The sequence below is a fragment of the Pelophylax lessonae genome (genome assembly GCF_965119305.1).
Source record: "Pelophylax lessonae genome assembly, chromosome: 1".
NCBI classification, from domain to species: domain Eukaryota; kingdom Metazoa; phylum Chordata; class Amphibia; order Anura; family Ranidae; genus Pelophylax; species Pelophylax lessonae.
Window position 1 is genome coordinate 573,966,924 of NC_138768.1, and position 27,850 is coordinate 573,994,773.

The 27,850-nt window shown below is 42.9% G+C and overlaps 1 protein-coding gene across 1 annotated transcript; it reads right to left on the reverse strand.

Moving 5' to 3' along the window:
* Positions 1-4,650: 4,650 nt before the first annotated feature.
* On the reverse strand, positions 4,651-27,850 carry DCK (deoxycytidine kinase). The gene is made up of 7 exons (XM_082243810.1): positions 27,647-27,850; positions 19,515-19,630; positions 17,285-17,478; positions 14,433-14,580; positions 10,262-10,377; positions 7,187-7,286; positions 4,651-4,733 (listed from the first exon to the last, which is right to left on the reverse strand). The coding sequence occupies exons 1-7, from the start codon at positions 27,759-27,761 to the stop codon at positions 4,707-4,709; spliced, it is 816 nt and encodes a 271-aa protein (XP_082099936.1). The 5' UTR covers positions 27,762-27,850; the 3' UTR covers positions 4,651-4,706.

A 27,850-nucleotide genomic window follows, 5' to 3' on the forward strand; every position in this document is an offset into this window, starting at 1 on the left:
ACTGCATGCCGTGGACGCTTCCTCTTTAACCAGGGAGTCAACGCATGTCTGACAGTGTTTTCTTCCAACCTTCAGGCAGCTTTGCTTTGCATGAAGGACATCTCTTTTTAGCCATCAGGTCAGAGCTCTTAGCCTGCCATGATGAGAGAAAACACAGACAAAAACCCCCTAGTAAGTCAACCGGATACTCATCAGGGACACCCAGGTGCAAAGGAAGCATACATAAAGACTCCATGGGCCCAGACAGGCCCCCAGCTACCAGGGAAGGGAGAGAGACCCCACAGGCAAGAAGCACAATTCAAACCTTACCTGGGTCTTTCTGGTACCTGTGTCTGTCCCACTTGCTGCAGAGCCCACCTCCATAGCCGTGTTTTGCAGCGTTGCCGATGGCTAGGAAAGCCGGTTCGGGACTCCAATAGTGCCGTTGCGCCAGAGCAGAACTGGTATTATTTACCAGCCTGGCCATGAGCGTTGCCCCTCGCCGAATACCTCACTTCCGGCCGGGTGAGTCACTACCCACATCCGGAAAAAAATGGCAGCGGTTTTCAAATACAACGGCGAGAATAAACGAAAAAGATGTCCACCGCCGCCAAGGGGCTGCGCTCTCAAAACAGTACAGGCTCTCCCCGAGCACCGAAGGAGAGGGAGCCCATCCAAGCATCCAGTGGCGAGGTATGGGAGGAACTGACTCTCCAAAGAAAAAAAGGGTATGGTGGAGCAGGAAACCTGGCCTCTCAGGACAGTACCTTAAGAGTTCCTGACTTCCCACTAGGTGCTCCTCAGCCAAAGGAAACACAAAAACTGGATGAGCTGTGGGGAGAAGCCTCCTTTTAAAGTTTGGTGGATGTGGCGTTTCCTGTTGGCAAGTGGGAGGAGCCATCTCTCAAGGTGCTGTCCTGAAAGACGTTTAGGGAAAAAAGGGACTCCATTCTACCATCTGTACTTGCTCCTGCATAGAGACTGTCATGGAGGCTTAGGAAAGTGGAGTGTCCTGCAAAATATTCTGTAAATCTGGAGTAGTATCCAATAGCACCTTACACCTTAGCCACAATTCTTTCACAATAAAAATCTTTAGAAAATCCCTAGACCGATCCATGAGCTGAAGTGAATGAACTGTTGCTGTGTGCCTGGCTGCATCAGCACTAATCTTGGGAAAGAACCAGTTAAATTACAGCGGCTCCTTCGGGGATAGCGCTACATATAGAAATGTGAAACCACAAGCTTATATATCAATGTATATATATATATATATATATATATATATATATATATATATATATCAGATATAAAATAAACACTGCCTAAGAAATACAGAAAACACTAAAAACAAGGTTTGTTTGTTTTTTTTACATTTTATTAAAACACATTTTTTCACAATTTTTTATAAACACACTGAAAGTCACATACACATAACAGTTTAGACCATTTAAAGGGAACCTGTCAGTACAGACATGAAAGACACCCCTGCTGTACAGTTTTTAAAGTACACCTGCCACAAAAGAGCTGTTGGCTGCCATCCTGACCACTCCCCCTCTTCAAAGTTTTGGCTTCAATATTTTCTTTGGAAAGTTATTCCAACTTAACTCTCACTTTCTTTTATTGTATGCCTATTGTGGTGGGTGACGGTCATACTGAAAGACATCTCAACCAGTCAGACATAACCAGGTGATGAGCATTCTTAAAGGAAGACCAGCAATGGGAGTTCCAAATATTTCTCCAGATAGGTGTTTTTTTTAAGGCCCCTTTCACACCAGCGGACCAATCGGACCACTCATTGATCTCTATGGGGCAGCAAATGTCATCGGCTATGTGTCAGCTGACACCCGCCAGGCATTCAATCAATCCCATAAAATTAGCTAAAAACAGATGTATGGCGATACGTCCGCCATCCATCCAGTGGATCGGATGACAATTGGATGGAAACTGACCTGTCATTCGCTTGCTTAGCGGGGATCAGGGAAGAGATCCCCCTGCTGAGCAGGCGGATTCCGCTTGGACAGATCTGCTCCATCTGAAAGGGGCCTAAAGGTTTACACGCTAGGGGCCGTCATCCTCATCCTTGCCTCACCATCTACTGAAAGTCACATCGAACAAGTTTGCAGCCTGTCACTAAGCATTAAAGCATAATGCAATGACAACTCTGGCAGTTGCCGTATTCCCTTTAAAAGTCTTTGAGTTGGTTTAATTCCATTCCTTTCTGCATCTATACACACACACACACACACACACACAAACGTGGTTCCATTGATTTAAGATAAAAAAGTAATGAAAATATACAAAACATTCATTAACAACATCAGTGCAGTGTAAGGCCTCATTCACACTAGCATTCCTAAATGATCTGGGGTATACATACTGTCCTTTTATGCCACCCAGATCACTTTCCTACGTTTAGATGTTCCTGCTTTACAGCAAGTTTACTCCCCTTTAGTGTCCAACTGAATTCTGGAAGCACAGAATTCTATTTTCTGTAAACGCAGCTAAATGTTCAGTGTGAATGGCACTACTGGGAAATGTATGTTTTAGGTGTTAGGAATGCCCTCTAAAAGAATATAAATGCAGGTTTGACAATGCCCATGTGAACGAAGCCTATAGTTCAAAGAAATTCATCATACCTATGCAGGAATATACATCGTCCTAGAAATGCATGTTGCTTAGATGTATATTCAGTATAGATGGAGGCGGCTTACTTCAAGGGAATAGTGGTTACACCACTGACGTTTTAGGGGAAGGATGAACATTCCTACATTTTGCAGGAAATTAGGCAACTATGACATGCCAAGTAGAGTAAGCCATATTCAATATCAGTTTTCTGTACAGATCCCCAAAGTAGGATCCGGATTGGCAACTATGGAATATTGTACTGACTTATTAAATAAGCCGTTTGACTTTTTTGTTCATCTTACCGAGTGAAAATAATTTCTGTGTGTTTGCATGTGCTTTATATACAGACTACATTTAATAATGTAATTATGTTTTCATGCATTATCAAGTTTGGGTAACAGGTATATTAAATATAAAAAAAGTTCCTACCAACATTTTATACTCGATAGCGCTTTTGCTACAGAGTGTATTACATTAAAATTTAGAATATATATTTTTTTTAAATTAACATTAAACTTATAGGAATAATTACAATTTTAAGGAGTGTTTTCTCATTCAGACAAACATAAATTTGTATATTGCAGATGAAGTACAATGCACTGCCAATATACAGTTAGATGGCTTTTCCACCACATAATTACCACTGAATTTGAATCTCTGAATGTATCAAGCTTTATGAAAAAACAGAAGACTGCTACTAATGACCTCTCTTGAAAATATTAGCTTCCCGATTGTCCTTCTGACTCTTAAGCTGTCCATAGATGGATCGAAACTGGGTAAGTTCAGCAGGGAATGGCTGAATTTCGATTTATTTTTTGCCATTCCAGCTCAGCAGAAGTCAAACGTGAAAGTTGGAAAACCTTTCTTAATTGCCCTCTGATTAATGTATTCAGACAGAGGAGGAGTCCCACTGTCCGAATACAATAGCACAGCAGGGAAGATTCCTCCATCCAACTTATATGTTTGGACGGCGAAATCCATTTGGTGTTTTTTTTTTTCAATCAGTCCTGATTGGAAGGAAAAAAAAAAAAAAAAAAAAAAAACACACAAAGCATATACTGTATGGCCAGCCTCACTTCAATGATCCAGAACAAATAGGCAGATAAGGAGCTATGTGACTTTTCCAATCAGCATCATTGTTCCGGGTCAGCGACTCACTATACTGAAACCAGTAGGTCAGTATTATCAGCCAGACAGCTAGCCTTTCCAGAATGTGGTAAACAACAGCAGCTTCTCTATTTTCTCAAGAAGAATTGATATAAATTTACTGCTTTCTGCTCAACAGTGGGATCCTAAAAGTGCGCATGAATCCTAGCCCACCCAGGAGTTGTCCATTCTCTGCCTTATTCCAAATTCACTTTCCCATGGTTGAGAAGTAATCTATGCTTTTTCCAGCATCCCTGACTTCCTACATAAAGTAATAGACTGCTCTCAGGAAGATAATTGCCAAATTAATAGAAATCTTGATGTATATTGTACAAAAATAAAATAAAAGCACAAGCACCTTGTATACAGAGATTCACAAGGAAAGCTAGTAAGATAGAATTAAAAACATTTGCCATTACAATCCCCTGCATGTTTCTGGGAATATGCTTCCTTGTCAGCCAATCCCAGCACACACATGGGTTTTGTACACTGGTATTGTTTAAAGCCATTTGTTGAAGACTCCAGCCTTATCAGTTTTGCAAGACATGTGTACAGATTTAAATAACTGATAAAAACAAAAGGTCAATTAAGGAACACCTGTTTTAAATTAAAATATATACCAATCACCAAATGTACCTAAACTGACTGTTAAAAAAAAAAAAAAAAAAAAAAAAGAAGCATAATGTGATGAGGGGAACTTCTTAAAGCTGGCCATTCATGTTACAATCTGATTGTACAACCTTTTTAAATGTGAGGGACTACCTAAAGTTCATATCAACTTCGGAAGACACCACATCATTGCTGGTATATCTAAAGGAGATTGTAAGGTGTGTGGTCAGCTTAAAAATAGTCTTCAAATTGTAAAAAAGCATGGAACGTATTCTAATACTCTTATTATCACATTCTTCTACTATGGAAAGTAACAGCGTCTGCGAAACACACAGGTCTTCACAAGGTTATAACGTGCTTAAAAACTCTTTAACCTGTAAGAAACACAAAACACTTTTGTTATTTAAAGTTGCAAGAGAAAAAAAACAAAAAACAGACCAGTAGCATACAGCAATTATTGTATATTATTTAGGTAAAACTCAACTTTAGTTTTCGATAAAGTGTGAAAGGATTATTACTGTAAAGCTGAACAGCCTTGCAAAGTTGTACAGACTTCTCTCCTGTAATTAAAGTTACCTACTGATTTTCACTTTTAAAGCTTCTCACAGTGTGCATTAGAAGCTGCAGTTAGAGCGCTGGCCTCATTTCCAGGCTTTAGGATATCCAGCATGCATCAACATCATCTAGCTCAAGGGTCTCCAAACTTTATACACATAGGGCCAGTTTACTGTCCTTCAGACTTTAGGGGGGCCGAACTGTGGCCAGTGGGAGTAAACCATGTCTCAGTCTTGGTGGGAGTAAAAAAACAATGACTTGGCACCTCTGATCAGTAAGAGGAGCAATAGTGTTTAATCACTGGTGTCAATGGAATGCCCCATCGTTGTCTTCATCGGAATCAGAAGAAGAAAAAAAAAAAAAAAAGTTGCCGAAGTACAGCATCAAACTGTTTTTTTACGTAAAAATGGTTGAACACACTTAATAGTGGGAGTCAGGCATATTAGTGAGGTAATCCTCATAAGGTCTGTGAAGTCCTACGCCCCTGTGTGGTTAGAGAGCCGGCCGGCCGGCCACTGTCATCATCCCAGGAGGAGACCGTGGGGGGTGGAGGAGCGAGGAAGAAAAGAGGCGGCTGTCATACAGAACCACGCTGGAACGCACGCGGCCGGTAGTAATGTTGGGCAGTGGTGGCAGGCAGTAACGCGTTTCAGAGCATGCGCGGCTCCTTCGTCAGACGGACCTTACGAGGATTACCACACTGGTATGCCCGACTCCCACTATTATTCTTGTAAGTGTTTTTAACCATTTTTATGCAATAAACTGTTTGACGTTGTACTTCGAGGCACCTTTTTTTTTCCCCCTTCTACTGATCTAGCCCTTTCCTTCCCAGACTTACTGTCCCTGTCCTGCCTTTTTCATTCATTGGATTTTAGTTATTTTAATCATGGAGGCTCAGCACCACGTCATCATTACTTAGGGAGGTATGTATGCAAATGCAGTCCACCTAAGATCCCCCACTCCTCCAGACTAAAATCTAGCTAAACATCAGGGAACTTTGATATTTGCAATCAGATTGCTTAAAAAAAAAAAAAAAAAAAAAAAAGACCTGGATTATTTCCTTAATGTACATAATATAACTGGATACTAACATTTATAGGTAAAGTCAATTCAGGGAATATCCGATTGTGTCTTGGGGGATCAGAAAGGAATTTTCTGGAGCAAATTGGATCATGCTATGCCTTCTCTGTCCCTTTTTTGCCTTCCTCTGGATCAACTGTGAGAATGGGATTGTGAATATAGGATTGTAAAAAAAAATAAAAATAAATAATGTTTGTTTTCCCTTTTTTATTGGTTTAACTAGATGGGCTTGTGTCTTTTCAACCTGACTAACCATGTAACTATGCATAACTCCTCCCAAGAGCCAAGCCCCTGTTTGTATTAGGGGTAAGGCTTGAAAATTCAGGGGCAGAACGCAGTGATATTTTCAGGAAGATACATACAGCACCTGCTGTCCCCTCACACTAGCCATGGTCTACCTGCATTGCATAGAGAAGCACAGAGATGATACACAGAGGTTATGACATCACCAAGTCTAAAGTAAGTTATGAAATGAAAATGGAAAGGATTTAGGTAAACGTTTCATTATCATACTGGTGAATGAGAAAATATAAGAAGAATAAACTTCACCTTGTTCACAAGGAACAAGGGCAAAAAAAAAAAAAAAAACACAACACATTTATCAGTTCTGTTGCACAGCAAGCAATGATAAACAGGGGCAAGTAGACAGACTTTACAACAGATTTACTACAAGGTTCCTACTTCTGATACCTAAAAATCAATCAGTGGTGGTCAACTAACTGGATAATTGGGGTGGGGGTCTCAAGGACATGCTACTACTCACAAAAAGGTGGGGGAAAAAAATCCTCATATCTAAATAACATTTAAAGGTGAAGGTTATGCTCTTATGGAAAGAATTAAATGTCAAGATTGCTGTGTAAGGAAACAAAACCTATAAAATGTGCTGGTTAAAAAAAAAATAAATAGCAGAGGAATTTTCCATTATAAAGTCCTCTGAGAAAATCCATCACATTGCTTAATAGACTAGATGGTATAGAAAGATCAGAAGAGGACGTCTGATAACAGGAAAAGCATTGATGTAAGAAAACCTTTGCAGACTTTGAAACCAATAAATAAGAATTACTTTAAGATGTCGGTGTGGCTCAGAGGAAGACAGGCATCATCAGCTAAAACATGCAGTATATATATATATATATATATATATATATATATATATATATATATAAGAACAAAAACACGAGTTGTAACACACCTTTTCAATCATGCAGGCTTGTTTCTGCTTATCATGCTTGAAATCTTCATTCACATCAAGTGTCAAGATGGGTACTTCTTGCAGATATTTGAAATCCGTCCTAAAAGAAAACAACACAGACTGATCAGATGAGAGTTTAGGATAAGGTATCTTTGTTAAGTTAAGTGGTATGAAACAATTACAGAACAACTTATGGTAGCCTACAATTAATGAAGGATTACTTGCACATTGTCATATCATTCTATGTTTGTACACACTTGACGAAAATCGGACGAAATATCCTCCGATTTTTTTCTCTCATGCTCAGCGGTCATAACTGTTTTTAGTTGACAGTGCATAATGTTCACAAAATTTCTCGTCCTTTTTTTTTTTTGGGACATTTGTTCCTAGACTTCCGGGTCGTCAGCAACTTCAGATCATGCGTGGTCTTTCGTGTCCGATTTTTCGCGGACGTACTGCATACACTAAACGAAAATTGGTCGTCTGGGGACAGACGATAAAAATTTTGGGGTTTATCCATCCGTTTTTTTTCGTTGAAAATGTCTCTGCTGCTGAAAGTTGTGTACACACTAGCTGAAAATCGTACGATTTTACCTCGGACGGGAATTTTCGGCAGATTTTCTACTAGTGTGTACCCCACTTAACCGGGAAAAAAAAAAAAAAAAAAAAAAAAAAACGGACTCAATTCCCTCATCCACACACTATGAGGATGGGGGAATCCTCCCTGCCTTGTAGGTGTACTCTGACAGTGGGGAGACTTCCCCGCTATCAGAATACACTGATCAGCATTGTAGGCTATAGCCTACAGCCCTGACTGAACAAATGTTTTTCAACAGGGTGGTTGATGAGAAGTCAATTGATACAATGACTTCTGTTCAACCACAGAGCCATGCATGAATTGAAATTTGGCCATTCCTTACTGAACCAGTTGAATTTCGATCTATGTATGGTCAGCTGTAGAAAATGATACAGGGCAGGAAAAATCAAAGGGAAACTTAGTGCAAAACTGTTTAGGTTTTGGATATAGTAGGTAAAAAGACACAGTTTCTATAGGGTATCAATGTGCCCAGTGGGGAGATTTCACCTCACCTCTGGTGTGGTCCATGGGGTAGAAAAGTAACCAGAATTGTTCCAATAAGGGAAAATGAACAAAAGCAATAAAAACCTGACAGAGGATCTAACCTCCTCCCCACCCTGTCCAAAATAATAATAAAAAAAAAGAAGAGCAAAAAGGAAGAGGAATTCAGACATTAATCTCAACTTTGGTAAACCAGGAATTGTCCCTTTTAGTGGGGCTGCAAAGGTTACCTTCTTGTTTAGGTCTAGGAGAGAGTAAAAGCACTCTGCTTCCCTATGCTCCAGCAGTGGGCTGTCCCTCTGCACCCTCACATCTTTTGCAGTACTATGGATCCTGCATCGATCTTGATGACGTCACAACCTTAGATCGCTGGGGGAAGAAGAGGCTGCGGGGTCAATGGGCGTCTTTGATTTACTGCAGGTATACCGGGATGATGCCTGCACCTACAGGCATCATCCCGGTATTACATTTATCAGCCAGCGATTAAAATTGTAGCAAAAGTAACTTGAATGGCTAAATAGCTACTCAAGCACTTCTGTGGGCGGTGGAAGGGGGCCCCACACCCTCCTTCCGCTGCCTCTCTCAGGCTCTGCTGTCCAATCGCGGAGCCTGGGAGCGTTGTTCCTCTTGCTCTGTTACCCAGACTATACGACTATGTCTTCACTTCCCGTTCCGCCTCTTTGTTTACCTGGCTGTTAGCGGCCAGGAAAGCAGCTGATCAGACCAATTTGTGTCTGATCGCCTGCATTGGAGGCCAGAGGGCCAGGATTAACATCATCCCTCAATTAAGTTAATCCAGAAAAAAAAAAATTGTATAAAATAAAAAATTAAAGCACCCCCCCCGTCCCCCTGTGCAAATGGGAGAGCATATGTTACCCCCGCATGAATATCCAAATGGTGATTGGACCATATGTGAGATATTGTCACAAATGCAAGAGCGAGAGCAATAATTCTAGCACCAGACCTCCTGTGTAACTCTAAACTAATAACCTGTAAAGGCGTTTAAAGCGACACCTATGGAGAATTTTAAGCACCATAGTTTACCGCCCTTCCATGGTAAACTTATAATTTTACAACATGATATGGCAATTTTACAACATGACATGTTAGATGTCTAGCTGACTAATATTGTGATTTGCTTTTTTTAAATTCATTAAAGTGTTTTGGGGTTTTTCTTCTAAAAACAGTGCAAATACAGTGGGACATAAAACATTGCAACACCCATCATATTATTCTATAGGGCCTCTGCTTAAAAAAAAAAAAAAAAAAAAAAAACTATTTATAATGTTTGAAGCTTCTAGCTTCCAAGTAATTTTCGAGCAAAAAAAAAAAAAAAATGAAAAAAAAAAAAAAAAAAAAAAAAAAGTAGTAGACTTTCACATGTAGGAGCAAAGTATCAGAATCGGCCAGGATACGAAGTGGTTAATTAGAGGATATTACTGTTTATGTAAATGTACAGTATTATCCCACAGCAATGAGGTCCATGAGTCTATCAGCAGTAAGGATACTGCATAAGTTGTTACCATATTTGTCTGGTTTGCTTACACAAGACAAAAACATGATGGTACACCGGCTGGCCTTTCTGTATGTTCATACGTATGTAATTTACTATGATATGGTTATCAGATTGTAACTTGCTTAAAGGGCAAGACTTGGAGTGAAAGGTTTTCACAAAATACATTGGTACTATTCAGAGGAATACTATTCAGAAGTAATATTTTGGCCAGTGTAACCCAGCAGCCAACAGAGATCCGTAATTAGATTGAGATTACATGCGTTCACTAATATCAATGGCTACCTGGTTCACCTTTTTAAGTGTACTGCATACTTGTCTCCTAGGATTGGTCTACTTGTGCCCCAATGCCAGGATGTGCAATCAAAAATCACAGTTTAGCAGTAACTAAAATACGTATGCTAACCACATGGTCAGGTCTGATAACATGTAAAGAAATGACAACAAATAATTGTAAAGTTTTGGGAGAATGGATGGAACTAACTTCATGTTCCTGTGATGAAGCCAGCTCTCATGCTTGTAATGAAGTTTTTCTAAGTATTCCATGGGAATTCCTTGTTCTTCATCCCTTCCACGGGTATGAATCCTGCCCATACATTTCTGTGTAAAAAAAAAAAAAAAAAAAAAAAAAGTAAATAAATAAATGGAAGAAAACAGGTTATAAATATATTGTAAATTTACCCTAAAGTAAAACTAAAAAGGCAAATTTTATATATATATATATATATATATATATATATATATATATATATATATATTTGGATAGAGTGGAGAGGGATTAGAACCTCTGTCAGTTTTTATTGCTGTCTGTGCCTCCATTAGGGAGATTCACCCTCTCTATTTTTCCTGTTTAGCATTATCATTGAACGTGGAAGTAAAAGTAATAGAGGGGAAATCTTCCAGTGTGTACACTAGTTCTTGTGACCTGGGGGTCCCCAAGGAATTCCCTTTATTTGTAGGGATTTCCTCTCACATCCCATTTGTCTATGAAACAGGAAGTGAAGGTAAAACACTGTAATTGGACACAGATGGCAATAAAAAAAAAAAAAAACCTTACAGGGGTTATAACTAGGGATCAACCCATTGTCAGTGGGGCCAATATTTACTTTTTTTGAAGTATCGGTCACAAAACTTACCGATGTGACTGATATTGTGCGTGGAGCACACACCGTCATTACGTATGTTTCACCACGCGCCTCCGCGCACTTGGCCTGCAAGTTCTGACTTCTACCCGGATAGGCTGCCCCCTCGCCTCGGACAGTGCACGCCACAGAATGGCAGGACCGGAGAGGACACACCAGCCACCCACCCACAGCAGGGTGCCAGCCAGCCACCCACAGCAGGGTGCAAGCCAGCCAGCCACAGCAGGGTGCAAGCCAGCCAGCCAGCGTCCCTGTGCAAGCCAGCCAGCAACAGCAGGGTGCCAGCCAGCCAGCCACAACAGGGTGCCAGCCAGCCACCTACCCACCTCAGGGTGCCAATTGCTTTTAAATTGCAATGGAGATGGATGCAGACAGAAAAAAGTGCGGTCTGGGACTATTTCTCGCCTCAACCATCCCCAGGAAAAGCAGCAGTGTGCAACACATGCACAATGTGAGCATGGAATCAGCAACTGCAAAAACCATTAATACGTCAAATCTTTGGGCCCATCTAAGAGTCCAGAATGCTGAATTATATAATGCGGCACAGAAAAAAACTGAATCACAAAGTGAAAAACCACTATCCCAGACAAACAAAAAAAGGTGGCTAAATTCAGATGGAAGATCCCAACTGCTGGACAGAGTAATCACAGAGATGATGGTCACTGATAACCAGCCATTTAAATTGGTGTCTGACCCAGGGTTTAAGCGGTTGATGTCCATAGCTGAGCCAAGGTACACACTGAAGAGTGAAAAGTATTATCGAACCGAAAATGCTAGGAAAGATTCACCAAAAGATAGTTAAAAAAGTAAAGACTATGCTGCAACCAGAGAAAGCTGGCAACTCACTCTCATACATGACTGACTGTTGGTCAGGACAAACAAGCAAACAGTCACTGAGTCTTATATGCCACTTCATTAACAGCAGATGGACAAAAAGGCAATTGGAATTGAACACAAAAGTGATGCAAGGATCCCACACTGAGGAGTACATTAGAGAAACGATTCTAGGCATGCTTGAAGCCTGGGGAATAAACAAAGACTGAGTGATGCTTGTGCTTCGAGACAGCGGAGCAAACATGGTGAAAGGAATGAGAGGCTTGCTGAAGTGTCAGACCTCAGTTGCATGGCACACACCCTGCAACTTGTGGTAAATGATGGTCTCTCAAGCCACAGAGCTTTGATTGATATAATTGGGCTGCTAGAGAGGTGACCAGGCCATCGCCACCATTCAATCCTTGCCGAGCAGCAACTGAGGTGCATTCAGGAAGACCTTGGCCTACCCAAAAACAACTTGAGTCCATCATGTTGGAACAGCCTGGATCAACACTTCACATGCTGCAAAGAATGCAGGAATAGAAGTGAGCTCTTATATATTCAGGTGAATATGAAGGAAATCTGTGCTGTTTTCATATCAGTTTTCATGTAGGTATGGTGTGAAGAACAAGCCCTTAATGTTAAAGATGTTAATAAACATTACCATGTCCAGTACCAGATTTGTGTTGAAAATTGTGTTGATTTTTCAAGACTTTTAATGTACAGAATATTGGCTATCGGCCTGAAGGGTGACCGGAAATCTGGTATCTGTTTCGGCCCTGAAAAAACGATATTGGTCCATGTACACATAGGTGTTTATAGGCCCTTATAGGCAGGAGCAATTAGAGGCAGGAAAAAAAAAACACCACTTGCACATTCAGGAGGAGAGCATTTCAAAGGAATAAACGCTCATTGAAGCTAGACTCGTTTATGAGCATGCATGCATTTAAATGGCCAATGGTGCTATTTTTTTAGACAGTTGTCCTCCCCTAGCGCAGTCGTCCAAGGGAAAAAAAAAAAACATCCTGTGTGCATGAGGCCTAAACAGCAACAGATACTTGAGCTATGTGATAACTGCTGTAGGATTAGGAAGGCTCCTAAATAGCAATTTAAGCGATTACACATAAATCCTCTTAAACCAGCCAACCTTTCAGTCATATGGGAATGGTGGTCATGTTCAAGCAGAGTAGTCACATCCTTGCATATCTCACTCCTGGTGGTCATGTTCAAGCAGAGTAGTCACATCCTTGCATATCTCACACCTGGTGGTCATGTTCTAGCAGAGTAGTCACATCCTTGCATATCCCTCACCTGGTTGTCATGTTCTAGCAGAGTAGTCACATCCTTGCATATCTCACTCCTGGTGGTCATGTTCAAGCAGAGTAGTCACATCCTTGCATATCTCACACCTGGTGGTCATGTTCTAGCAGAGTAGTCACATCCTTGCATATCCCTCACCTGGTTGTCATGTTCTAGCAGAGTAGTCACATCCTTGCATATCCCACACCTGGTGGTCATGTTCTAGCAGAGTAGTCACATCCTTGCATATCTTACACCTGGTGGTCATGTTCTAGCAGAGTAGTCACATCCTTGCATATCTCACACCTGGTGGTCATGTTCTAGCAGAGTAGTCACATCCTTGCATATCTCACACCTGGTGGTCATGTTCTAGCAGAGTAGTCACATCCTTGCAGTCATGTTCTAGCAGAGTAGTCACATCCTTGTATATCCCACACCTGGTGGTCATGTTCTAGCAGAGTAGTCATATCCTTGCAGTCATGTTCTAGCAGAGTAGTCACATCCTTGCAGTCATGTTCTAGCAGAGTAGTCACATCCTTGCATATCCCACACCTGGTGGTCATGTTCTAGCAGAGTAGTCACATCCTTGCATATCTCACCCCTGGTGGTCATGTTCTAGCAGAGTAGTCACATCCTTGCATATCCCACACCTGGTGGTCATGTTCTAGCAGAGTAGTCACATCCTTGCAGTCATGTTCTAGCAGAGTAGTCATATCCTTGCATATCCCACACCTGGTGGTCATGTTCTAGCAGAGTATTCACATCCTTGCATATCTCACCCCTGGTGGTCATGTTCTAGCAGAGTAGTCACATCCTTGCATATCTCACCCCTGGTGGTCATGTTCTAGCAGAGTAGTCACATCCTTGCATATCCCACACCTGGTGGTCATGTTCTAGCAGAGTAGTCACATCCTTGCATATCTCACACCTGGTGGTCATGTTCTAGCAGAGTAGTCACATCCTTGCATATCCCACACCTGGTGGTCATGTTCTAGCAGAGTAGTCACATCCTTGCAGTCATGTTCTAGCAGAGTAGTCACATCCTTGCATATCTCACACCTGGTGGTCATGTTCTAGCAGAGTAGTCACATCCTTGCATATCCCACACCTGGTGGTCATGTTCTAGCAGAGTAATCACATCCTTGCATATCCCACACACAGAAGTCAAGTCCATTATATGGCAGCCATGACCCAAAATTATTCAGTTTGACTTTATTCATTTTTCCTAAGCTCACAGGGTGGGAACCAATATAATGGTAGTAAAGCTGCACTTATTTAACTACCCTGCAAGACAGGTCATGACTATCAAGTGAACTATTTGGCTTTGTGAACGGTCTTCTTTAAATGCCTAGTGTAGTTTGTTCTCCCACCCAAATTCCTGTGAACCTAGCCACCGTTTACCTCAGGATCAGCTCGTAGATAAATAATTCCATCCAATTCAAGATCAACGCAGAACTGAGAATTCATCCAGTCATGCCAGTCCTGATATACTGTCCATTCTGTCTCATTCAGACATTCTGCCTCATACAGATTGGAAGCAAAGATGTACCTGAAAAGAAAGTTTGAGGGTATTTAGAGAGTGGGGACTACCACGCAAGAAATTAGATACCACACATTATTCATGGTCTATAGAGGGACCTGTCATATGCACTCATCCAGAGTGCCAACTATGCCTGCCCACCTCATCCATTCTTAGAAGCTGCATATAGCTTCTATAAATGAAAAACATCTATGAATGGAGGAGGCAGACCTTTCAATTATCCATCTGTCCTCTATTCATGGAAGCTATAGTATAGCTTCTATGCATGGAGGAAGTGGGCAGAAAAGGTAGGCACTTTTTTGAAGAGAGTCTGCCACAGCTCCTTCGAATCTGTTAACCACCACTGCTATAATGTTCCAGTACAGTGGGGGTTAATAGATGAGTGAGCTCTGACAGGCAATTAGGAGTGCCGACTATGTCTGCCCTTTTCCCCCACCTGCTCCATTTCATTTTGTTCGTAGGGTGGGGAATCGGAGGATGAAGGAATACAGGAGATAGCAGCACAAGAGGCACTTTGGATTATAGTAAGTAATAACCCTTTTGATTACTTTTTTCCCCCCAAACTAAACTTAGACTAGGGCTGGGCGATTTTGCCTAAAAAAAAAATCTTCGATTTTTAAAGAAAAATTTGAGTTTCGATTCGATTTTCGATTTTTTTTTCCAATGCACTTAAAAAATGACTGCAGAGTCTGGAGGGAGGACTGAGGAGAAGAAGCGCTGTATGTGTGTATGTGCGGGCGGTGCGTCTGTACAGGGGCTGTGCTGTGATAGGTACAGTCCAGAGAGCGGACAGCTGATTGAGAGGAGGCGGGGCTGAGGTGCGACGGAGGACACCGCCGCGTCATCGAGACATTAGGGACGGAGGCACATATGCAGAGCTGGCGGAGGAGGCGGGATGGAGGTGCGGCCGTGTAATAAATGCAGGGCTTAAGCGACTCCTTCTGTTTTATTATCTTTAGTACTTATCGTATTATTTATCCTTAGGATTTCATTACATTTAGTATTTCTTATTTTGTATTATATAAATACTAAATGTTATGAAATCCTAAGGATAAATAATACGATAATTGCTAAAGATAATAAAACAAGGAGTCGCTAAAGTCCTGCATTTATTACACGGCCGCACCTCCGTCCCGCCTCCTCTATTCAGCTCTGCAGATGACGCGGCGGTGTCTTCCGTCCAACCTCAGCCCCGCCTCCTCTCATTCAACTGCCCGCTATGTGTTATAAATTTACCAAACCAAGATAATGTCTTGTGCGCATGCGCACTTGAGACTCCCATCACCGGAAGCGCGCTGTGATAGGTAAAGTCTCCCCGGCCTGGATGTGACGTCAGCTGCCGGGAGAGGACGCGGGCGGTGCGTCTGTACAGGCCAGGGGCTGTGATAGGATAGGCACCTATCCTATCACAGCCCCTGGCCTGTACAGACGCACCGCCCGCTTCCTCTCCCGGCAGCTGACGTCACATCCAGGCCGGGGAGACTTTATCTATTACAGCGCGCCGCAGCCCCGGCCTGTACAGACGCACCGCCCGCCCCGCAGGTCCGTTACTGGGGAGTTCGGTGGCTGCACAAGGAAAAAAATATTGTAAAAAAAACTCGAGTTTAAAAAAAAAAAAAAATCGTTTCCAACTAAAAAAAATCGATTTATCGCCCAGCCCTAACTTAGACTTTAAAGTGATTCAAAAGGTTATCTTTATTTTTTTTTTTTTTTTTTTAAATAACAAACATGTTATACTTACCTGCTCTGTGCAATGGTTTTGCACAGAGCAGCCCTGATCCTCTTTTTGGGTCCTCTGCCGGCGATCCTGGCTCCTCCCCCCTGCAGAGTGCCCCCAATAGCAAGCCTCTTGCTTTCTGGACACTCAAGAAGACTTGCTCCAGAGTTGCGCTCCTGTTAATGTACATTGTCCATTCACACACAGAGCGCAACTTGGCCCTGCTTCCTCCTCACTGGCAGTGATTGACAGCAGCAAGAGCCAAATGGCTCCCGCTACTGGGAGCCAATGAGTAGAGAGAGAGAGAGACCAGGGAGAGCCGCTGCACTCATGCACATTGCTGGATCAAGAGGGGATTCAGGTACATATACATGATGTAAAAGAAAATGTGCTTCATTAGGACCAGGCCACTGTCTTCTATTGCTCCGTGGTCCAGTTCTGATGCTCAGGTGCCCATTGTAGGCACTTTTGGCAGTGGACACGTGTCAATATTGGTCTCTAGCAATTACAATTTGGCCCTTGTCAAAGTCACCTAAATCCTTATGCTTGCCCATTTTTTTTTTGCTTTCAACACAACTTTATGAACAACATGTTTACTTGCTACCCAATAAATCCCACCCACTTTCAGATGCTATTGTTATGAGTTAACCAATGTTATTCACTTTACCTGTCAGTGGTCAAATTGTTAGGGCTGATCAGCGAATGTCTTAAGGACTCTGGCAGTTCTATATCCTGTTTCTATTTCTGCTCCTCAAAGTTTGGGTGTTCTCACCTACTGCCCCTGCTGCATTCCTCCTAATAGAATAAGAGTTCAATATTGAGATGAGACCCCCTGTTGGTGGCCCTGGCAGTTATGCATACCAGGAAAACTGAGCGCAGTGATTTTAGGCTGAGGTCCCAAAGGGCATAAAAAAAACATTACATCGCCAGCAGCTACTGAATACTGAAATATCGGATTTGGATGGAGTAACCGTTTGATCAATATGTTTTCTGTACCTGTCACTGTAGACAGAACGCTCAAAAAACAGCACAGGATTTTCTGCTTCTTTTAATTTCCCACGAAAAGCTTTTAGTTGGGCACGTATGCGGCTGAGACAAGCATAGGACTGAAACGTAAAGGACCAGCGTTCCGGCTTTTCATACATCATCTGAAGAAGATTTCCACCACTTTTCTGAGACGTCGTTAGCTCCTGTTCAGAAATACACGGTCAAGAAAGAAAAAATTATACACGAGTGCCCTCTACTGGTCATCAGAGTGAATTAAAACTCTTGTCAAAAATTGGCCTCTTTCACATTTTTAAATCAAAATATGACCAAAAATACTTTAAAAATATATTTAAAAAAAAAAAAACTTTTTAAAACGGAATTGAATGTAAAATTTTCAATTGCAGATCTCATTTAGAAAATACTATTCCCATTGCTGTCTGGTTTTTATAATTTCTCAGACATTGAAAAAAAAAAAAAAGCATGTCAGAGATTCTAATCTGTATACTTGTTCTACATATGTGACTCAAAGAGCTGATGCCACTGGATTATGAGGACGGTCAGAGAATCATTACCCAGAGGCTACACCTTTGCCAAACTAATTTAGTAACAGCAGCTTCCATATCCCTGTTCTTCCAGATTTTCTTCAAAATCTCAGTGTATCAATGAAGCATGAGTGGTACAAAAGCACATGGTGATAATGTACACACACAAAGTGCGTCCAGCAGCAGTCACTACTGTAGGTAATTGCTAGTTGGGCAGAGAGCCACAAATAGATGCAGGCGCCAGCGATCTGTCATTATATGGAAGAGGGCTGGCAGCCGCACCTAGCATGAACCAAAAGATTCCTACCACTACAATTTGCACCGGCCTAAATCACCATTGTGAATGTAGCCCAAGATTACATTGATTTGGTAAAGCTAAAGCAATTTGTACAATAAGAATTTAAGTGTACTGTATATAGCTGACTTAAAGCGGAACTTCACCCAAACAGAGAAGTTCCGCTTGTTTGCATCATGCGCCCCCTCCACTGGCAGATTTGGCACTTGGTTTTAACAGGTGCTCGCTCCCACTTCTGCTCAGATTGTCACAGCGATATGAGCCTATGTTCGGCCCTCCTTCTTCCCCTGCAGCCTTCTGGGACACATCACAAGTCCCAAAAGACTGTGGGACTACTCACAGCACAGCACAACGCAGCTCGTGCATGCGCAGTAGGAAACCGGCAGTGAAGCTGGAAGGCTTCACTGCTGGTTTTTCTTAAGATGCCGGCGCCTGAACCCAAAGTGGATTAAAGAATCTGCTCGGGTGAGGACGCCAATGTATCCCAGGACAGGCGAGTGTCCTTATATTAAAAGACAGCAGCTACAGCAGACGTTTAATTATTGTTTTTGGGGGGGGAAGGGCACTTTGTGTGTGATTGTACAATTGTTTTCGCAGGCATCTGAGGTGTGCAGTGTTTCTTTTTTTTTTTTTAATCCAAATGGAAAGTTAGTTACTAGGAGGGGGGGGAGGAAAAAAAAAAAAAAAAAGTTTGGTTACTTTTCAGGTGCAACCCATCAGGGCCAAAAATACTTGTGGCCAAAAAGAATCTCATGTACTTAAAGCTACAAGCGACACTACGCTAAGGTGTGAACAGGCAAAATGAAAAACCATGGGATTTTTGATGTTTTGGAGCTTTGAGCTACAAAGCACTCTGGATGAATGGAGCTTTATAGCAAATGGGTATGTGTGACAGAAGGCTGCTGTCTTTTTTATGCCTCTTTCACGCTGGCAGACTCAGCCAGTGGATCTGCCTGATCAGCAGAAAATCTCTTCGCTGAGCAGGGGAATGACAGCTCTGAGTCCACAATGCTGATGCAGAGCAGACACAGGCACAGCCCGTTGTCCTCTATGGGCTGTCGGAAGGAAACGCCTGTCTGTTGCAATCCAATCCGATTGACTGATGGGAACTGATCTCTATCTGTTTGTTTTTAGTAGACTGGATAGGATGTTGGCGGGTGTCAACGGATACATCTCCATTGAGAGCAATGGATGCTCCGATCGGGTTCGACTGAAAAACTGACCGGCAGACCCAGTCAGTCTGTCCATGTGAAAGGGACCTTAGTCTATTTATTTATCTCCTTTTTTTTCTGTTTTTTTGAATGTACGTTATTTGTACAACCTATGAAACTTTCAATAAAAACTCTGATCAAAAATAGGAATGTGTGTATGTGCACATTAAAATACTAAACACACGGCATACCTGGAACTCATCTTGAGTGCTCTGAATGTTGCACCATCTTGCTATAGGTTCAGGAACAACCTCCCAGTCCTCGTTGCATTTATTGAGAAGGCAGACAAAAGTGGATTTCCCAGCCGCTTGTAAAAGAAAAGAAAGTCAATTAAAAAAAGTATTTATCATGTACGCACAACTACAGCATGTGTAGGCACCAGAAAGAAAATATAAGTAACCAAATCTAGCTACTTTCAATATGTATGCAGTTAAAAAGGGAAATCTAAAGGAAATTAAATAAGAAAATTGTATAATGAATGAGTGCTATTAGCGAGATACAATAGCGTGGGAAAAGAAGAACTGCTCTGGCCTCCAGTGCGAGCAACATGGACATTCCCACTGAACACCAACAAATGTTACTGAATACATTTTTTTCCCTGAAAACCAATGCCACCAGCATGTTTAAGTACAGCATGGCTGCCCTGTGTACGTATATAGTTACAATTTAAACACAGAAACAAAGGGCTTTTAATATAGGATATAAATTTAAGTGCCGGTTTACACATATGCTATGTGAGACATTGCATGTGATTCACACCGCACTGCTGTGCAAATCACACGCGATCTCTGTGCAATGCGAATTTAGCCATACAGATTGTATGGCTCAATCCACATTGCATTCAGACAAAGTCGTGCAGGACCCTTTTTCGGTCCGCACCAGAATCGGATCACATTGGGTTTTCACACCTACGCGATACGTTTCCTGTCTGAACTGACAGTTCATGCTGCGATATGCAAACTGATCTGGGGGTGTCGTTAACTTTGTATTGCCACTCCCAGCAGTTTGCATATGGCAGTGTGAACTGCCTGCGAGTTGGATGCAATGCAGGAACCCGCAGTGGATTTGCAGGGTTCCCGCATCGCACCAGTGTGAACCGGCACTGAAAGAGACCAGCTTGATATACAATAAAGACTGCATAACTCATTTCGATTAGGGAAAAAAAAATAGAATTTTTGTAAGAACTTACCGTAAAATTATTTTCGCTGAGTCCTCCGACGGACGCAGCTCTAGAAGTTTCTATACTAATGGGTTACGTGCGTCCTATTCAGGAGTAGCTAGGCAGTGAAAGAAGCTTTCACTAGGCACGCCTTTTTTCCTATCCACATGACCCCAGACACACCTGCTCATAGAATCAGTTTCGTAGCAAAGCAGTGAAGGAGAACACAACCAACCCCGAACATAGAGGGGCGGGAGCTGCGTCTGTCAGAGGACTTAGAGAAAATAATTTTACAGTAAGTTCTTACAGAAATTCAATTTTCTCTTACGTCCTCAGACAGACGCAGCTCTGGAAGTTTCTTCACTAATGGGACATCCCATAGCAGTATAGGCATGAGGGGTGGGAAGAACGCAACCAACAACTGTTAACGTTTCAACACGGCTAATAAACGTAGCCAATAGGGCAACAGAAGCTCAACCAACAACAACAGGAGCTTACCTCAAAATAAAAATTCACCCCTGAAAGAGAACATTCAGTCTCTTCAGCAAACAGCAGCCTGCAAAAATTTGCAGCCAAAGAAAGGAATAGATAGCCGATAACAGCTCCAAGGCACCATCAGTGCGTCTCAAAGAAAATAAAAACTGAGACCAGAGTCCCAGCAGGAACCTAGGTCCTACTCCTAAGCTAGGCAGCAAGAAACTAATTCTATGAGCAGGTGTGTCTGGGGTCATGTGGATAGGACAGCCCCTAAAGGCGTGCCTAGTGAAAGCTTTCACTGTCTAGCTACTCCTGAAGAGGGCGCACATAACCCATTAGTGAAGAAACTTCCAGAGCTGCATCCGTCAGATGACGTAAGAGAAAATAACTTTAAAGCAGTAAGAAACTCAAAACCAAAAATGTAATGCACTACTGAAAAAAAGTAAACTTTTTAATCAGAGTATTGCATCAAGTCAAGTAAACTCCTGGGATACTGATCTGTTCAGTTAAGTAGCAGAGGGGTGGTTAATCAGTTTCAGCTGCTTTGGTGTTAATGAGATTAAAAACATGTGCACTAGATAGGCAACAATGAGACGACCACAAAACACAAGAATGGTTTTACAGGTGGAGGCCACTAACATTTTTTGTCCTTGCTTATCTTTTTTTACCCTTTTTGAGTCACTACTTTTTCATTTGGCTAGGGTCAATGTCACTATGAGTAGTATGAGGGGATTCCTGGACCCTATAGAGGTTGCACAGGCAGTCCAACTCCTCCAGGATGGCACATCAATATGTGCCATTGCCAGAAGATTTCCTGTGTCTCCCACCAGTCTCAAGAGCATGGAGGAGAGTCCAGGAGACATGCAGTTACTCTAGAAGAGCTGAATAGGGTCGTAGAAGGTCCTTAACCCATCAGCAGGGTTGGTATTATTTGTGTAAGGAGGAACAGGATGAGCACTGCCAGAGCCCTACAAAATGACCTCGGCAGGCTATTCATGTGAATAAACAATCAGAAACAGACTTCATGAGGGTGGCTAGTGGGCCCTGTGCTCACTGCCCAGCACCATGGAGCTCGATTGGCATTTGCCATTGAACACCAGAATTGACAGGTCCACCACTGGCGCCCTGTGCTTTTCACAGATGAGAGCTGGTTCACCCTGAGCACATGTGACAGATGTGAAAGGGTCTGGAAAAGCCATGGAGAACATTTTTCTGTTTGTAACATCATTCAGCATGACCGGTTTGATGGTGGGTCAGTGATGGTTTGATGACGCAAATCCATGGAGGGGCACACAGACCTGTTCAGGCTAGTCAATGGCACCCTGACTGCCATTAGGTATCGGGATGAAATCCTTGGACCCATTGTCAGACCTTACACTGGTACAGTGGGTCCTGGGTTCCTCCTGGTCCATGACAATGCCCAGGCTCATGTGGCGAGAGTATGCAGCCAGTTCCTGGAGGATGAAAGAACTGATATCTTTGAATGGCCTCCACGCTCACATCCGATGCCGCCAGGTTGCACCTCTGTCTGTTCAGGAGCTCAGTGATGTCCTGGTCCAGATCTGGGAGGAAAAACCCCAAGATGCCATTCGTCATCTCATTAGGAGCATGACCCGACATCGTCAGGCATGCATAAAAGCATGTGGGGGCCATACAGACTACCGAGTACCATTTTGAGTTGCTGCAATGAAATTTCACCAAAATGGACTATCCTGCTGCATTATTTTTTCACTTTGATTTTCAGGGTGTCTTTGAATTCAGCCCTCTGTAGGTTGAGAATTTTAATTTCCATCAAAAACTGTGGCATCCTTTCATTCCTAACATTACCCAGTCCATATCAGTATAGAGATTTTTCCCCATTGAGATCTGAGGTGTTTTCAAAGTGTTCCTTTAATTATTTTTTAGTATAATGATCTAACAATCATTAGATGTGGTGGCTGCATTCATTTTCACCTGGTGATTTGGCCAGTAACACTTCCTGTATTAGAGTGCCCCACTCTGGATGAAGGAGCACAGGGGGCACAACATACAACAGCATTGTCAGTCTGGGGGAATGGGTGTGTTAGTCATACTAGCAGATTTGAATACACTGACAAAACTGAAGGATATTATTACCTGCTGTTTATCTTTTTTTCTGCACTTGCCTGCATTGGGTGTGACTGAAACAAGTGACAGTACATGTATACATCTATGGGTGGACCCACTTTACTTATTCACAAGGGAGGAAATCTTTTCCTGGTTCAGGTCAATTATTAAAACCAGTTCTACTACTGATCCCCTGCACCAGAGACTGACTGCAATCATCTCAGCCACACACACCTAACTTAATCTGTGGCGTATTTATTAAAGTGCCTGAAAATAGAATTGCTTCCATAGCAACTAGATTCTTCTTCTTCTCATTCCTCCATTGCAGTGTGCTGGGTAACAAAAACTCAAAAACACTTTTAGCCTAGGTTCACACTAATGTGGTGCAGGAAATACCTTGGCCTGTGCACGTTTACCACGCCACATTCCAATCACAGTGCCCTTAGAGGTTACCACAGTGCAGTGGTGTGAGTAGGCCCTTAGAGTGATATTAAAGGCTTATCTTTTTATTTTTTTCAAATAAACCTGTTATACTTACCTGCTCTGTGCAGTGGTTTTGCACAGAGCAGCCCAGATCCTCTTCTTCAGGCCCCCCTCCAGCGCTCCTGGCCATTCCCCTTAGCGGAGTGCCCCTATTGCAAACCGCATGCTATCAGGTTATACGTACGCACTTGCTCCTGAGCCACCTCTGTGTTTCAATAAGAAACACATGATGGGGCTCAGCCCAGCTCCCGCTCCCCCCTACTGGCTGTAATTCATCGCAGCAGGAGCTATTGAGGATGAAGAGACCCTAGTGAGCCTCGGCTCTCATGCACATCGCTGGATCAAGATGGGGCTCAGGTAAGTAGGGATGCACCGAAATTTCGGCCACCGAAATTATCGGCCGAAAATGAGCCTATCCCATTTCGGCCGATAATGGGTTAACATTGCCGAAATGAATATGGCTGCCGTGAGGAAGGAGGAGGGCGCAGCGCAGGTTTTAAAAGTCCCGCCTCTGGTCAGCCGGCCGCCTCTCAGTGACGTCCCTACTACGATCTGTGCATTAATGAAGTGACATACCAGGCGGGAGGGCGGGGCGAGCGGCCGCTAATAGATAGAACTATGTGATCCTTCCCTGTCAGCTCAGCGGGACTGTGTGTGAATGAGAACTGAACTGAACTGACACCGAGCGGGGGGCGGGGCGAGCGGCCGCTAATAACTAGAACTAAGTGAGAGCTTCACTTCCCTGTCAGGCATGTATCTCCTCTGACAGGGAAGTGAAGCTCTCACATAGTTCTAGTTATTAGCGGCCGCTCGCCCCGCCCGCCCGGAGTGTCAGTTATTTCATGTACATCGTGCCGCTGACAGGGAATTGAAGAGAAGTGAAGGCTCACATAGTGACAGCTATTAGCGGCCGCTCGCCCGCCCTCCCGCCCGGTGTGTCACTTCATTCATGTACAGATCGTAGTAGTAGTGACATCACCGGGAGGCGGGCGGCCGGCCAGAGGCGGGACTTTTGAATAATGGACATGAGGGGGTTAATGTATTAGTTAATTAACCCCTTTGTGCTGCATTAGTGCAACCAGTATCAGTGTTAATTAACACTGGTTGCACTGATACTGGTTGCACTAATGCAGCACAAAGGGGTTAATTAACTGCCACTGGTTGGTCAGTAATGCAGCAGTGACAATACATTAACCCCCTCATGCTGCATAATACAAATACCATTGGTAATTAAATTAACCTCTTGCCAACCCGTCACAGTACATATACTGTGACAGGGTGGCAGCAACAGGTGTACGTCGCTGCCTGTTTTTGGTGTATGCCCCTGTTCCATCTATTTTAAAATTATTTGGGGGAAAAAGTCATTTTCGGTTTTCGGCCAAGGGCATAATGCATTTTTGGCCCAAAATTTTCATTTCAGTGCATCCCTACAGGTAAGTATTGGGGGAGCTGAACACAGAAGTGTTTTTTACCTTCATGCATAGAATGCAGTAAAGTTAAAAAAAAAAAAAAAAAACCCCCTTCGGTCTTTTCAACCACTTTAATGATCAAAACACAATTTCAATGCAATAAATCTCAACTCCTGCATTCCCTTCAATCTTACATAGTACCGACTCCTATCCTATACTGAAATTACATACCCTGATTTCACTGCATACTATAAACTTCTCAGTGTGCATTAGAAGCTGCATTAAGTCAGATAGAGCCCGTCTCATTTCTGGTTGCAGGACATCCAGTATCATCCAGCTCTTTCCTCTACGGCCCGACTGACTAGCCTTGATCTATCCCTTTTATTCACTAGATTTTAGATCTATCAGTCATGGAGACTAATGCTGGCCATAAACGTATAGATTTTCATCCGGAAATTTTCGTTTCAAGAAAATTCGTTTGATTTTATAATCGTTAGTGGGGTTAAATCGATGTCCCTTTTCGACTGCAGCGACGGGAAAATTCATAGGGGCAGAAGGGAAAACTTTTCTCGACCAACGAATGTTCGGGCAGTGTATGCGGTTATCGTTCAGAAATGACATTCATTTTAAAAAAGCAAAAGACAATTTTCGAACGACATTCGTCTATTCAAGGAATGTTCAAAGAATTTTCGTACGAATGTTCCACGAATATTCTCGTCCAAAAATCAATATGTGTATGGCTAGCATTAGCCTTCACATATTGCTATATTTTGCTATTTGCATAACTCCTCCCACAAGCCAACTCACAACTTGCATTGAGACGAATGACTTTGGAAAGAAGTACTGAGTTAGGATGTTGTGATGTTTTCAGAAAGCGATGTACAGCACACTGCCAGCCCTTCCTACCAGCCGTGATCTATCTGTATTGCAAAGACAAGCACAGAGACCTAGTGAAGACATCACCGTGTCCTAAATAACTTTGTAATGAAAATAGAAGAAGAGGATTAACACAGAAGAGCAGGGATCAGCAGGCATAGAGAAGGGTGGAGGGAAGAGTAGGGATCAGCAGATATAGATTAGGATGGAGGGAAGAGCAGGGATCAGCAGGCATAGAGAAGGGTGGAGGGAGGAGCAGGGATCAGCAGGCATAGAGAAGGGTGGAGGGAGGAGCAGGGATCAGCAGGCATAGAGAAGGGTGGAGGGAAGAGTAGGGACCAGCAGATATAGATTAGGATGGAGGGAAGAGTAGGGATCAGCAGATATAGATTAGGATGGAGGGAAGAGTAGGAATCAGCAGATATAGATTAGGATGGAGGGAAGAGTAGGGACCAGCAGATATAGATTAGGATGGAGGGAAGAGTAGGAATCAGCAGATATAGATTAGGATGGAGGGAAGAAGAGTAGGGACCAGCAGATATAGATTAGGATGGAGGGAAGAGTAGGAATCAGCAGATATAGATTAGGATGGAGGGAAGAGTAGGGACCAGCAGATATAGATTAGGATGGAGGGAAGAGTAGGAATCAGCAGATATAGATTAGGATGGAGGGAAGAAGAGTAGGGACCAGCAGATATAGATTAGGATGGAGGGAAGAGTAGGAATCAGCAGATATAGATTAGGATGGAGGGAAGAGTAGGGACCAGCAGATATAGATTAGGATGGAGGGAAGAGTAGGAATCAGCAGATATAGATTAGGATGGAGGGAAGAGTAGGGATCAGCAGATATAGATTAGGATGGAGGGAAGAGTAGGAATCAGCAGATATAGATTAGGATGGAGGGAAGAGTAGGGATCAGCAGATATAGATTAGGATGGAGGGAAGAGTAGGAATCAGCAGATATAGATTAGGATGGAGGGAAGAATAGGGATGAGCAGATATAGATTAGGATGGAGGGAAGAGTAGGGATCAGCAGATATAGATTAGGATGGAGGGAAGAGTAGGGATCAGCAGATATAGATTAGAATGGAGGGAAGAGTAGGGACCAGCAGATATAGATTAGGATGGAGGGAAGAGTAGGGATCAGCAGATATAGATTAGGATGGAGGGAAGAGTAGGGATCAGCAGATATAGATTAGAATGGAGGGAAGAGTAGGGACCAGCAGATATAGATTAGGATGGAGGGAAGAGTAGGGATCAGCAGATATAGATTAGGATGGAGGGAAGAGTAGGAATCAGCAGATATAGATTAGGATGGAGGGAAGAATAGGGATCAGCAGATATAGATTAGGATGGAGGGAAGAGTAGGGATCAGCAGATATAGATTAGAATGGAGGGAAGAGTAGGGACCAGCAGATATAGATTAGGATGGAGGGAAGAGTAGGGATCAGCAGATATAGATTAGGATGGAGGGAAGAGTAGGGATGAGCAGATATAGATTAGGGTGGAGGGAAGAATAGGGATCAGCAGATATAGATTAGGATGGAGGGAAGAGTAGGGATCAGCAGATATAAATTAGGATGGAGGGAAGAATAGGGATCAGCAGACACAGAGAAAGTCTCCAGTGTTCTAGCAGGGAGGACACCTGCCATTACCCTGCAGAATGCTGATGACATCCTATTGGCGGGAAAGTCCCCGGGTGACAAGGAGCTGTATGGCGCTGATAGCAGCACACTATAACACATGGAATTGTATTGTCTAGCAGTGTTAGCAGCACAATATGACACATGTCATTGTATAGACTGTCTAGCAGGTGAACACTGCGCTCCTCTTACCGATATTGCCCTCTATGGAGATCCTCTTGACCTTGGTCTTGTTGCCCGGAGAGGAGGTGGATGAGTTGGGTGAAGGTGGGGAGTCGGTGCACATTCTCTTGGGTGGGGTGGCCATGGTCTCCGTAGAACACACAATACCCGCTCACACAGCTCACACAGCGCGCCTTCTATGTCTCCTTCTCCCGCTCGTTATAAATTTGAGTT